The sequence below is a fragment of the Oenanthe melanoleuca genome, chromosome 1 (assembly GCF_029582105.1).
Source record: "Oenanthe melanoleuca isolate GR-GAL-2019-014 chromosome 1, OMel1.0, whole genome shotgun sequence".
In the NCBI taxonomy this organism is placed as follows: Eukaryota; Metazoa; Chordata; class Aves; order Passeriformes; family Muscicapidae; genus Oenanthe; species Oenanthe melanoleuca.
The window spans coordinates 8,033,637-8,048,648 of NC_079333.1; the positions used below are offsets into that span (position 1 = coordinate 8,033,637).

At 38.8% G+C, this 15,012-nt stretch overlaps 1 protein-coding gene across 2 annotated transcripts in view; it reads left to right on the forward strand.

Annotated features, from left to right (window-relative positions):
• The window catches only part of GBE1 (1,4-alpha-glucan branching enzyme 1), a 136,928-nt gene extending 129,894 nt beyond the window's left edge, over positions 1-7,034 (forward strand). For both annotated transcript variants that reach the window (XM_056482866.1, XM_056482874.1), the window contains exon 16: positions 5,307-7,034. In XM_056482866.1, the coding sequence (XP_056338841.1) occupies positions 5,307-5,363 (57 nt within the window). In that variant the 3' untranslated portion in view covers positions 5,364-7,034. The remainder of the gene's footprint in view (positions 1-5,306) is intronic.
• The last annotated feature ends 7,978 nt before the right edge of the window (positions 7,035-15,012 follow it).

Genomic DNA, 15,012 nt, shown 5'->3' on the forward strand with positions numbered 1-15,012 from the left:
TTTTCCTGACTTTTTTAACATACTTTTTCTCAACCTGAAAAAAGAGTGCAGAAGATAAAAGAGGAGAAATTTTGAGACACACCCTGTGCAGTACATGGACTTCTTGTGCATAAATGAAGCAACACAGTCTAAGAAATTATTTTCTGTATATTCATCCTGTATAGCTGCAAATTGAAAAACAAATTGCAAGGCAGAACTTCACATCATTTTAATCATACCTTCTTTGTCATATGCAGTATCTGGCAAAATGAAAACCAAAATGTGTGAGTTTTGTATAATAAATTATAGTCAGAAAGGAAGAGCTATCATCTATTTTATTCTTTGATGTTTAATTATATTCTCAGAATTGTGTCCATGTGTGACAATTAGTGGTGATACAGGGACAGGAGATTGTCTAAAGCCCTCATTTTAATTAAAAGTTTGGGACAATGTTGGCACAGGCACTTGTGACATTGCCTTCTGCATCTACCAGCTGCAATATGTGCTGCTGAGTATTTTTCTGCAGTGCCTGATCTAGCTCTGAGTTCTAGTAATTCTCCCATCTGTTACAAAATGACCTTGAAATTATTTTTAGGGCTTGGTGTTTTCCAATCCTGAAAGTCAGATGAAGAGTAGTTCATTGCAGTTCCAGCCAATTTTGGTTGTGCTTGCACCTGGTACTGAATGAGTCTGACAGATCTGAAAGTAGCAGTTGTCATTTGCAGAACCTCCTGCTTGTAGGTTTTTAGACACATTTGGAGATTTCTGTGTATTTTAGTCCTTTCCTGAAATATGTAAGGTGATATTTCTGCCTATAGCTGCTGCTGTTCACAGGTGCTTCCTACATGTGGTATTCCTGTATTGTTCTTAGCTCTTTAAATCTCTTTTTTTTTTTTTCTAGAAGTTTTCTGGATATTCACAAAAAAAGAAAAAAAATTATAAGGAGTAAGAATTTGGCTGAAAATGTCTTACATTCCTTGCTAGTAGTAGTACCAGTTGTCTTTGTCCTTTTTGTGAGGTAGCCAGCATGAGTAGACTATGATCCTTATAGAAAGTTGGTGGGAAAGAGGTTGATTGTAAACAGTGTAGCTGCCTCATATGGACATGCAGTATTAAAAGGTCAAAGGTGCCAACAAAAACCCATTTTGGATTTGACTTAAAAACAAGATTCCTGTCCCTCACCATCCTATCTGTTAGCACTTCTGCCAATGAAGCAGCAGTTACTCCCTTCCTGCCAAATAGAGAATATTTTAGTGATATTTTATGACTAAATGTTTGAAAGTTAACTTTGTCAAAAAATCTCTTTGCAGCTGAATCATGCTCATGAATCTTAGGGGGCTCGAAGTTGTAAGTTATCATTTGGTACAGAGAGCAGAGGGACAATTCACTGAGATCCTGAATAACCTGCTCCAACCTCAGAGCTCACCCTGCTTCCAGCAGGGAGTTTGGGTCTCCTGAGGCTTCCAACGTGGGTGAGCCTGGAGGGGAGAAAGTGTCTATAAAGGGTGTTCAGGATGAGCAGAAAGCTTGAAACAGAAGAGAGACTCTGAGGGTGGTTTGATTGATGACAGTCAAGCTATGAATGAATTCTCTTTAGTGTTCTGTTCTTTGGGTTTTCACTTCTGTCCATGTTCATCAAGTGAGCCTTGGGAAATGGTAAAGGAGACATGAATGGGATAAAACTTGTGATCAGAAAAAGCAGAAGAACAGAGATCAATAGAACTGAAGCTGGTAATTGAAAGTGTGTAATTCAGCAACAGTATATGAAAGAATAAACTTCTGAGACACACTTCCTAGGGTATGGAAAAGCTAAAAAATTTAATATCTCTGGTAGTGGTTTTTGCTGATGAATAGCTAGGTTTCCTATAATGGTTTTAATCAGGAAACCTCTATGTACTTTTTTAGTATACCTGTCTATTTATAGGTAGATATATATCTCAGGCTGCATACTATATATATATATGTATATATGTATATATATGTATACATAATGAAGAAGGGCAAGAAGGTGATTCTGCAAATCTCCTGATAAGGAAAAAAAAAAAAGAAAAAAGCAAGTCCCTTGACGAAGGAAGAACTCAAAATTTTGATGGACAATATGGACAATACAAGAGTATTCAGTGCCTTTTTCTTGGCACACACTCCAAGGGCAAACCTGCTTTCAGACCATTTTCATGTGATGGTGCACCAATGGAAATAAAGTAGCAGAGCAGTAGGTTAAAGAGGCTCTATATAAGTGGGATGCACCCAGAGCCTTGGATGGTTTCAGTGATGTGATTGCAAGGCTGGTGACTATTATCTGATAAAAATCATAGTGGTCAGGGGAGATTTCTGACAGCTGAGCCAAGGCTGAAAAGGAAGGCTGAGGGAACTGTAGGGCAGATTCTCTAGAAGGCAAGAACCACCTCCTCTTGCAATCTGTGTCCAAGCAAGTGGGTTACATGAGATGGGTCAGAAAGCCAGCCTGGATTTAGCAAAGTCAGAGCATGCATGGTCAGGCTGATTGCTTTCTTGGTGTAATTACTCCAGCTGTGTGCACAAGGTTGCTCCAGCCAGTTCAGTAAGACTTTCAGCCTTGGCTCCTGCAGGAACTGAGGAGCTACAGGGCTGGAGAAGATTGTTAGGTGGGTTAAAAGCTGGCTGGACCACTGCTGTTTCAGCAGTCAGAGGCTATGTGTGCAGATGTTGACTGGTATCAAGGAGAGAGTCTCAGGAATTGTAAGGGAGCTGATTGGAGTCTGGAGCAGTGTCCAGCATGATGAGACAGCACAGTTGTAGATGACACTGAATTAGAGTGAATCATTGATCAATTGTATGTCCAAGCTCCAATCCAGACACCTCTAGAGCTAAGGATAATCCATACATTTGTAATTTCAAAGTGTCTGGACTCAAACATAAAATAAAATGCTTGCATTTCATCAATGGGTTCCTGACTTTTGTAGTAGTGTCACTGAATGGCAGATTGAAGCATATTCCTTGGAGCACTGACTTGCTACAATGGCTTGAAACAGTCAGTATACTCAGGAAAAATACAGATAAAATAAATTTAATTGAAGGGAGATACGTTACTACAGGAGTGGTAATTCAGGTGAGAGGTGGTGAAAGAAAAGGAATCATACTGGAGTGAAAAGGCTGAAGAAGTTTGGTGGTTCAGGCTGTGAGAAGGAAGACTGGAGGTGAGAAATCTGGCCTGAAAACCATGCTGGAATCCTGGGCAGATAATCTTCCCATTTTCACCTTGCCTCAGGGAAGACAAGGGATCTTTCCAACCTCATTGGTCACATTTTTCATTTTCAAATCACCACACAAATGTTCTAAGTTCTGTCTATTTAAACAAGCAAAAAAGCCAGAGCACATAGAGTGTAGTATTTCTGGAAATATTGTTGGGCTGAGGGAAAGGAATAATACCTATATATTTGTAAGGAGTGTTATCTAATAGTTGTATAGTATTTTACCTTTTTAAAAAATTGTACACTAGTGGAATGAATAATAATCTTATTTTAAATTGTTAATAGGTTTTATCAATAATTGATATTTTTTCATTATTCATGCCTTAATTGTTGCTTTTTGTAGCAAATAGCCTTGGAGGTGGTTACACTTACCAATGAAATAAGAGTCGTGCCATGTGTGGCTTTTCTATGATTTAGCATCAAGCCCACCAAGATGACTCTAAAAAGTGTGTTTAATTTCCCTAGGTAAGGAATAAACAAGTAACTAAAGTAATAAGCTGGCAGATAAATCTCTTCATGGCAAATGCAAAATATAGCTGTCATTAGTTTAAATGCAATCATCTGCACAAGTTCTGATATTGTGCTAAAACCAGTTTTAAAGTTCTGGTTGTCAGTGAAGTGGTTGGAGTTGGATGATCCACACTGCTCTCAGGTTCTCAGCTAATGTAAATTGACTTTAAAGGAATTGGGCTAATTTACTCCTCTAGGATCTGACACATTATTGACCAGAATATAATTGAGAATTGCTGTGTCCTACATTAGCATTATTTTATTTTTTCCATAACTGAAGTAACATTTTACAAATTCTTTCTTAGAAAACTTATTTCTGTTTGTTTCTTCTCCCTTCCCACTTCATCATCCAAACCCAGAGCGCTGAATTTCTCAGCACACAACTTCAGAATCTCTCCTTTATCTATATGTTTTGAGGTAGTTGACTTCATTAAGTATTTCCTCTCCTGCACTGGTTTATAGGAGCTATTTATCACTGAAACCTTAGGGGAAATCATTATGTTCGCTGCCTTTCAAGAAGCATTGGACACTGCTCTGTCTGATTCAATGAAGATCAGCTGTTCTTTTCCTTTTTCTCCTTTTCCTAAAGCTCTTTGCTTTCTTGCTTTATTCTGTTTAGAAAACAATGGAAGCCTTTATGCCATCAGGCTCTGGTTAGCAGATAATGCAGCTGAAATTGCAGAATATTAGACATTCCACAGGGATGAAGGATAGTCTAAAAGAGGACGTTGTCAGAATGAAGCCAATAATCTTCAATCTTGTGTTACCTTTTATAATTGCATTTTTATTGACTTGTTCAGAAAACACATTCATAGACCTGACAATTGATGGAGTACCATGTATCAAGGTAATTGGTAGATACCACATATCAGTCTTGCTTTCTGATTGTGACTCTGCTCAGCTTGGAAGAAATGTCATGTAAAATACATTGCCACAAGTTCTTTTGTGATCTATGAGGAGTCTTTTGATTATATGTGTTTGGGTATTTTCTATTTCGGGAAAAAAAAGAAAGGGAAGAAAAATCAATCATTTAAATGGTTAATTTTGATTCTGTCCAATCTTGAGAGTGAGTTTTATTGCTCAACACTGACATTCCAAAGGTGACAAGGATGTGAAGAATATGCTGCTGTGTCATATTTACTTGTATGAAATCACATCACAGGTCTTGGGACAACTTTAACTCACAGCAAAAGAGAGTTGCAAAACTTTGTCATTCATCACTGACTACTTTGTTGACCTAGATGTTCTCAGGTTTTTGAAACTGGTCATTGTAAGTCATATGAGGCCCTCTCCTGGTAGCCACCTAAAATATATCACTATAAGCAATTAAAAGAAAAATAGAAAAGAGAGATAGAAAAGAGATTGTAATCAGGCTGCCTTTAAAATTTTTATTTTGTGCAATTTCACTACTAGGGACTAAGCAGTCAGTAATCATTCCTTAAATATGATATTTATGACCCACAGTAGTGCCCAAGTGACAGATTTTTAACAGTTAAAATATTCTCCATGTGCTGTTTTTTTAGAAGTTATGTGCTGTAAGGTTTCTGGGTTTTTCAGCTGCTTTTGTTCTTGTCATGTTCTTCCTAGGTGTACATTCCAAGCAGAGTGGCTCTGGTGCTTCACAACACAGACATCCCAAAGTGAAGTTCTCTGTTCCTACCAAGAAGAAGCAAGTCACAAAGAAGTGCTGATACACTGTACTAGTATTAAGTATAGCAAAATTTGCTCTAAGGAGGCTTTCTGAGGCTGAGTATAGTAATATTAGGTGTTTAAAATGTAAGATTAATATTCACATGTAATTGCAGAGCTCTTGACTTGCTAGACCCTCTTTTGAGGAAGCTTTTCAAAGAGGCAGAAAGGAAAACGTTGGGTTTGTAGTTCTAGTAGTACAAAATTACACTTAAGGTGTTGCAAAGCAGCAGGTATTCTCAATTAAATTGTTGTTTACAGAATTTTATCAGGAATGATAAGAGTGATCCTGCTCCAAAGTTTGTAATTTCTTATAATCCTCATTTTGATAGTGAATTCAAATAGTCATTATATATTAATGCTTCTTACTAAAAGTAAGCAGTTTGCTTAAATAAAACAGAAGTTTTTGGCTAAAAGGCAGCCTTAACTGTTTGTGGGACCTAATTTGAGGCTCCTCTTCTTCAATGAAGTCTAACATGGAATTAGAAATGCTTATCCAAATGGATGAGAAGGTCCTCTGAGAGTCTTGTACTTTGCCATTTTTTTTTATTTAATTAGAAATGCACAAAAATGCTGGGCAGCAAAACGAGCAGGCTGATGGAGTGGGGGCCTGCTGATGCTATTGTGTGTGCTGGTTGTCTGCTCCCACCCAGATCACTTAGTCTGAGCATCTCACTTGCTACAGCTGGATAAAAATGACACTTATTTTATTTAAATCACTAAAATGTTCAGTGAGAAGCATGTTTTGGTCTTAATGCAACAATACCACACTGGAAAAGGTACTTAAAGTGTAGTTCTTCCCACTGCATTTATTTTGCTAACATCAGGACCTTGCAATACTGATTTCACTACTTCCAGAAGCTGCCTTTCAGCTTGGAACATGATGATGTCCTTGCACTTTTGTAACTTTTGAAACATTGCTTCTTGTGAAGAAGCAGTCTCAAAATTCAGTGATCAAACTAAGGTGGTTTTATTGATTAAAATTAAGATAGTTAATTATTGGAGTGCTGCTAAGATAATTCAAGTGAGTTCCTTCATGAGCTACAACTTTTTTGTAAAGAGTAAGATTTTGTATATTTGAAAATGTATTGCAGATTATTCTGGAAAATTAATACCAAATTAACAAGACATGCTTTATTTTGTTCCATTTATTTAAAAACATATTTGAATTGGTTCCGAAATGAATGTCTTTTGTACCAATCTGAATTTTCTAACTTTTAAAATAGCCAAAGAAGAAGATGTCCGTGACCATTTCCAAGTCATAATTTTACCCAGTTTCCTTTGTGAACCATTGTGTAAACTACTGAATAGTTGGTGCCAACACTGACAATCTATTCACAGTTCTTGGAATGCTTACTTGTGGCTTACTTCTTAAGCAAAATAAGGGATGGAATAATGCAGCATGATGGAAAACAGTCTTTTGCAGAGTTCACACTGAAAGGACTTTGTGAACATCCCCAGTCTGATATGTTCTGTGTGGCAGAGAATGTTCTATTGCAGTTGAGTACCATAGGATCATGCTTCCTTTTCCTCTGCACCAGTTTGATCATTGTTTGGTTGTGGGCTAATAAAAGCATTCCTGTTACGCTCTGACTTTAAATAAAATATACTGAACTGTTTTAGCAACTGGAACTGATTATCTTTTTTTTTTCCCCCCAGATTGTTTTCCTTGTAGTGAAATAATGAGCAACTTCTAATACATGTTATATTTACACTGTATTGATCTAATATGTTTTATAGGGGTTTTTTTTTTTCTTTTTTTTTTTTCTTTTTTTTTTTTACTGGCACCAGTTCCAGGTTTCAAAATGTAATGGCAAGCGTCTGTGTCAAACCCTTTTTTCAAGAGAAGGAATAAATGTATGATGTGAAGTATAAACTGTAAAATCACATGCAAAATAAACTCTGAGGAGGAGAAAACAAATGCATATATGGTTTCATTCCTTGCATTGTAAAATTATTTTACAGCAGTCTTAACACTGAAAGACAGATTAGATTTTGTTCCATCCTAAAATCAGAGACTTGTCTTGGTCAGAAGCATTCATAATGAGATTGATTGATAGAATATTTGACCTATGCACATTTTCTTTAATTTAATGATTAATAAAAGTGAATGACAAAATTTGCAAGGTGAACATGTAAATACAGAAAACATAATAATTAGGGCTTTTTGGAGCCCATCTCTGCATTTTAATGGTGAGTGTGCTGTTGCCTGTCTTGCAAGACTGGAAAATTTTCTCTTTCAATACCCATGGAAAGCAAATTTCTTCCTCCTGCTCTTTGAATACTGATGAATTGTGAAGAGAAATTCAGCTTTTGCCTTCCTTCTAGTGACACTCTGATTGCAACCAAGACCTTTCCTTGCTGTCATGTGCTGAGGTTGTCACCATGTCTGCTTGAAGCCTGGCACGTTCTGAGAGGAGATGAGCTGCAGAGGTTTTTTCTTGGCCACACCTCAAATCAACACTCCTTAGCTCCTTCAGGGAAAGACACCAAGTGGTCCATGGTGATGTATCCCTGGGCACAAAGCTCTCCACAGATATTCAGACATAGTGAAGAACACTCTTTAAAGATAACCTCTTAGTGTGCAGCACTGATAAGGATTTATATTTCAACATTTGGAAATGCAGTTCCCTGTCATCTGGGAATTCTTGCTATCCCTGGCACCAGAAGCTGTTTCTCCACAGTTTCTCTAACACACCATGAAAACTCAAGCTCACCTTCACCTGACAGTTTATCTAAATATTTGGGCTGACCTTCCCTCTGTCTTGCACTGTGTCTTTTGAAGGGTTCTTTGTACTTAGTAATTCAAGTTACTCTCCAGACCAGGTGGTTATTGTGATAACAGGCAGGCATCCACAACACTGGTGTGCTCTGTGAGCAATGAGTTTTAATTTCCCCACTGTTTTCTCCTCTTCCCACAACTCAGGGTTTATTTTGAAGATGAAGAATGGAGTCATTATTTAAAATTGGTGAGTACTTCTAGAAAACAAATATAATTGGAAAAAACTCTTTGAGCTTTCTGGGTTTTTTTTTCCTATGAAGTTTTTCTTGTTCATTCTATTCAATTCAGTAAAGACTTTTTAAACTATTTGCCCTGAAGGACAGGAATGTGGTGCTGGTAATGCTAAAGGAAGAGCAGCTGTGTGAACAGTAAGATACCAGATAAGCAATTGTGTGATTCTTGCAGATATTGCAAGGTGATGGTTTTTTTTGTGTTTAAATCTGTCAATCTGCTTTCAAATGATGTTTTAAGCATCTTGAAGTAGTTTTAGCTTCCTCTTTTTTTTCATGACTCCATGTTCTTAACAACCCATTAATGGTTAAAGGAAGAATTTCCTGTCTATTGAAATCTCATTTCTCAGAGCTTAAAAATAACTTTAAAAATTATCTTCAGGATATATTGAGGTGTATAGTTTGCCTCTCTTCTGCATCATAATTTAATTTTCTAGGAATTTCAGTATTCTGCATCTAAGTATTTTATCATTGACTGGTGTTTCTAAACTGGGCACGTTGTCACTGCTGAACTACCACTACAGAGATGAAACAGTGTTTTACATATTTTCATGTATCATATCTTAGCTGGGATCCCAGTTTCACAAGAATCAGCCTGTAAGTGGCATTTTTGAAGCAATTAATTGGAAGGGTTTTGCCAAGGAAGACTCTGCACATGTGTGTGTTTTCACACCTCAGAGTTTATGGTGCAAGTGTTTTGAAAGGGTTGAGAGTGTAATTTGCTGTGATGGAGAGCTGCTTCTTATGCCAGTCTTACTTTTTAATTCTGTTTGATTTTCCAAACCAAATTATCTAGAGTTGGTTTCAAATTCTTGAGGAAAGAAGCAGCATCTTTCTGAAAGTCCCACAAGCATTTAAGAAAGAAAAAGAGAAATTCAAAAGTTTTGGTCATGTTTGCCTTATATAGAGAAAAAAGTTTTTTTTCTTCATGGAATGCTTCCTTTAAGTAGGCTTTTTCAGTTTTTCATTTATGTGCAAATAAGCTGCAGTAGCAGTGATGGGCTGACATATGACTGCTCTTCTTAAAAATAATTATGTAACTTGTTGGGTAAAAAATAACTCCAATTGAATACATTAAAAATATTCTGCTTATAGAAAGATAGAAACAAAAGCTAATGGTAACTCATTAGATGAGACAAATTATATTTTTCATGCCTGTAAGTATAATATGTACCCTGTAAATATAAATAAGTTTTGACTGTTCATGGTAAATTAAAGTCTAAAATACAGTAGGACAAAAGATAAGAATTTGTAGGTATTGAAGAAATCAGTCTGAGCTTAGCTGCTGGTTTTGCATATTTACAAAGCTATTTTGATCACTGAAGAAAAATCTAAGTGTTTCATTAAACTAGGTCTGAAAACTCTTTTAGAAAATTAAGATGAAGACAATAATTTCTCAGTATTAAGAGAATATTAAAATTGATGCAGCACTAATCATCCATGCCATTTGACTCCACATCAAATTAACTCCAAATTTTCAGTATCATTAAAAGCTAGGAGCAGACTTTCTCAACCTGCTTATTTCTTGTGACTGTGCCTCACAGGTGACAATTAAAATGTATAGAGCAAGGACAATATTATTGAATATTCAATGCATTAAATTCATATAGTTCTGTCTCTGCTGGTGGTATGAGGTTTATGATAGAATAGAGTGCATTTAGGAAGAGCAGTGTGTCTGCAGACACTGAAGAAACCAAGCTGACAGTGCTGTAATGGGTGTGGTGGTTTAATTCCAGGCAGCAGCCAAGCCTGAGGCAGCCACTTGTCCACTGCCCACCAGAGGGGTCAGGGACAGAATCAGAAGGGTAAAAGCTGGAAAACTCATGGGTTGAGGGAAAGGCAGTTTATAGGGAAAGCAAAAGTCATGCACACATCAGAGCAAAACGAGGCATTCACTCCCTGCTTCCCATGGCTGGGCAGGTGTTCAGCCATCTCCAGGTGATCAAGGCCCCCATGTTATCACACATAACAGTGGCTTGGGAAGACAAATGTCACCAGTCCAAACATCCCCTCCTTCTTCCTTCTTCTCCCCACTTTATACAGTGAGCAGGATGTCACGTGGGCTGGAATATTCCTTTGGGCAGTTTGTACCTGTCCTGGCTGTGTCTCCTCCCAGGCACCCCCAGCCCCCTGCCAGCATGGGAAACAAATAACAAAAACATCTCTATATTATCAACTCTGTGTTCAGCACTAATCCAAAACACTGCCCTGTGACACTGTGAGGAAACCTAACTCTACCCCAGCCAAAACCAGCACAGCAGGACTTGGGGGCAAGCACCCAGCTGTCCTGGGCTACTGGGTCTGGTGGGGCAGGTTCATGCTAAAATGGTATTGATAAATCAGTGTTTTGGCTGAATGCTGCTTGTGCAGTGTGAATCCTTCTATTTCCTGCCCTGTCCTCACTCATCCCTTGCTGGAGAGTGCCTAGACATCTTCCTGCTCATGGAAAGTTGTGAATGAATTCCTGTTCCTGCTTTGCTTGCACATGAACCTTTTGCTCTCCTTGTTCTCACCTTCCATCTATTCCCTCACCATCCTGGAGGAGAGGGGGCTAAGCAAGCACCTTGGGAGGGTTTTTGGATGTTTGCTGGGATCAAGCCACCACCTCCAGCAAAAACTGAGTGAGCTGTCTAACTCAGAAGGAAATTGGCTGGTAGGAGGAAAGTAGGTGAAGTCACCTAAAGTAATTTGAAATAACAGGTAGGATATAAACCCCAACTTTCCTTGCCTTTCATGAAACACAAGTGTGTATCTTCTGTTTGCTTGGGTTGTAGAGTGAGACAACTGGAGTGGGTTAATTATCCTGCTGTTCAGGTATCACCTGTATGAAGGAAAAGGCTGTCTGTGTATTCATTTCATGCTAAAAGTTCTTGGATTTGTTCTTTTGCTGTAGTAGCATATGATTATCCCTGTAGAAAAATATTTTTCTACTTCAAAGTGGAAGCAAATTCTAATGTAAAATGTTTCCTAAAAGTTTATTCATTATTAAGGGGAGGATGGGATAGAAGCTGCTTCTAGCAGAAGACTACATTTTGTTTCAGTAAAGATAGGGAAAATTAACTGAAACAAATACCTGATCTTTAAAATGTATGAAATTTTAGCCTTTACTTTTGCAAAAAGCTCCTTTGCCGCTTCTGTTGTTTTGTTGTTTTCTTTGTTTGTAACTGTGATTTTAGACCAGAGGCAGCATTCTGAATCTTTCTGTATTCTATAACCTGTGTCACTACTAGTTATGAGTGTTTGAGGCAATCCCATTTTTCTGTCATCAGTCAGAAGGTGGGGTCAGCCTTGCTTTGGGAGTTTCTGGGGTGGGAATAAGAAGAGATGCTGAAGATTTTTCCTGGTTTTGTTAAATACTTAAATTCCTGCCTTTGCAATTCCACTAATCATTTTAAATCTTTGACTGTGGCATGTCTTTGTCAGAAAACAGCTAGCCCTATGCAGCACCAAAAAAAGAATGTCTTTAGGCTGGCATGAGAAAGCAAATTATGCAAGCACATCATGTCCAAAACTGAAATGAATTTTTCTATCCAGGTTTGTTTATCTGAAGGGACCTAGTGTTGATCACTTCATGAAATGGAGCAGGTGAGCTGTATGGCATAGAGAACAGGTTTTTGTGCAATAAAACCCCTTATTTTCCCAAGGCAAAAGGTATTCCAGTATTTCAAATATGGGATTTTTTTTTCCATGAAAAATATTGGATTATGACAAGTGAGCATTTTCATAGGAAGAGATTTGTCAAAAACCCTTCCAGAATAGTTCTATTAAAAAAAATACTATTCAAAATCAATGCTTACATTATGTGCAAAGCAGGAAACTCACAGCTTTAACTATGATTGTGTATGCAGCTGCTTTAAAGGGGTTTTCATTAAATTCATTGTGTAATTGAATTACTTTGCCATTTTTATGGAAAAGAAGAGGTTTTAATAATCATGTAAAGGGATAGGGCTATTGAGTTGGCTTTCCATAGGCCTCCTTGGACTTCTAAAATTCCAGTCACCTGTGTAGCTCCTGCCTGGTGCCTTTTGGGTACTTGGCAGGCAGTGGTTTGGCCAAGTTGCTGCCCTCAGCATCTTCTTTCCCAGGTGGGTCAGGCTGTCCTGGTTGTGGTCCTTGCACAAATGCTGGTGATGCCAAGTGATGAACTGGACTGGGGAACTGATTTTGTGGAAATATAACTCTCTAGAGTGGCACAAGCTGCTGAGATCTGTAGCTCGAGCTGGAAAACTGACTCTATGATTGATGGACATCTCAGTCTCCCTGCGACCTGTCAGTGGGGGTGAATGCTGCATTCAATACTTGTCTTTGCTCTAGTTGTGCTATCACCCAGAACTAACTCTTCCTTCTATTTTTCAATAATCTTCTGCATGAACCACCCTGTGTTCCTCAAGCTGATCAGACAAGTGCAATGCAATTCCTCATACTCATGGATTAACACAGCAGACAGTTGTTTATTACAATTAACTCCATTTTAAAAATTCCCAAGGAATTCAGTAATGTGGCTAAGTGTTTAGAAACAAGCTGAACATGATTTGCCCTACTGGGTAGAGCTGTTACAAAACATGAAAGGAGCAAATATCCTGGAGTTATGCATCTGCTGCTGCTATAGAAGCTCTCGCCAGGAAACACTTGCCTTGCACTGCCTGCTTGTTACAGTGTCTGATTGTAATAGTCCCATTTAAGCTTGAGTGCTGATACACACCTTGTTATGTAAAACACTGTGCAAGGTTGTTTAAACATGAAAGATAATTGCTGATTTCTCGCTGCTGTAGCTCACAGGTAGACATTCCTGTGACTGATTAAAAACACTGACCTTCAGTATTAACAGACTTGATGGGTTTCATGGCATGCTGTGATGTGAGGCAGAGCTTTCAACCTGTCCTGTCTGCTTTAGCTTTTTCCTGAGCTGAGCTGGTCAATCTTCCTGTTTATTCTGGACAGTGTAAGCAGGTGTCTGGTGGCTGTGCTCCCTGCAGGGTCCAGCCCCATTCCAGGACTGTGCCATGCTCAGCCCTATGTGCCTCTAGCTGTTTTCTTTTTTTGCATTGAGCCACATGGATCTTCTGAGCAGTCCTTGTGACCCTATCCCTTCCTATTTTTCTGTCTCCCACCTCCCAGGGAGGTGGAAGTATTGATGTGCAGGTATTTGCAAGGGTTTGGGACCACCAAAAGACAAATCTCTCAGGAGATTGGCTTGGAGACACAGCGAATGCAGCACAAACAAATGTGTTGGTCCATGTTTTACTTAATCTTTAAAGGTCTAGTTTCTACCTCCTAACATCCCCAGATTTTACAGATCCTGTCATTTTGGTCTGGGGTCCCCTTTTCAGGGCTGTTCCTGACCTGAAAGGATCAGTAGTAGTATTTCAACTGTTACCTTCCCAGCAATGACTGGGACAGCACAGATGTCAGCTGCAATCAGAGGTGTGTGAATGAACCACCTTCAGCTTCTTAAATTTTTCCTCCAAGTCATCTGCTGAGCAATGCTTGTGTGCTGCAGTTGGAATTTTCCCCATGAGGAGAAGTGGTAAGTCTTAGCATGTCTTTGCATATATCTCAAAGTCAGTTTTGTGTCCCACACATCTTCACTTGGTAAAGCTGATTTGTGGCAGATGACTTGCCCAGAATTTGAGAGAATCACTGCCAAACTCACCAGGTACAGCCTATTGCACTGGGGGAAGCAAAGCAAAATATGAAGACATGAAGGGTTTGTGATGACACCCAGTATATGGGTGGGAGCAAGTTGTGAATCCTGCTGCAACCTGCTGGATTGGTACCATCAAATTCACCCTCTTCCATCTCTTTTAGGGGAGCCAGCCATGCCCATACCAGCATGCAGGTACTGCCTGAGCTCCAGGGCTGCAAGTGCAGTGTCAGGAACTCAGGTGACAGAATGACCAAGGTAAACAGGGATATGAAACCTCAAGTGTGCCACACACACACAGAGTTTAGTGTTTCTAACTCCCAGTCCTTGCTGGAATTGATCTGCTGCTCACCTCATCTTTCACTGTGACTGCTGCTGGCAAAAGAGCCAAGGAACCAGCAGCAGGTACTTGTCTATAATCCTCTTTCTGGGGAAGGCAGGTTTGTTTGGGGATGTGACAGAGCACAGATATGCTCATGTGGAGCACAGATATCCTGATATCTCTGGTAGGTGTCTGTAGTGCAGCTGCTTCTCCTGCTTTGAAATCTTCTGTTTATGTATCTCTCCATCAGAGAAACATGACTATTTTGGCTTTATTTTTAAGTACACATTCTGTAGTATTTTGTACCCACTTCTTTTCTGCATCTCCAAGTCGCATCGTTAGCAACAGCACAATATTTCTGCAAATTATGCTGCTTAATTAACCAAGTGATGTGTAATAATGCTGTGTGACATTTTTCTAGAAGTGTTACCTAAAAGGCCTGAACCTCTTAAAGGGATAAGAGGAAAGTGGTAGTTGAGTTCAGAAAGATAAATGTGCTGCAAATTGTTTGGTAGCCCTGCAAGTCTGTGTCTACAGCAGTGGTTCAGATCAGAGCAGTTTTGAAGTGAGTCCCCAGATACCACATCCTAACTCAGTTCCCAGAGCTATTTTGGGACAAAAAATGT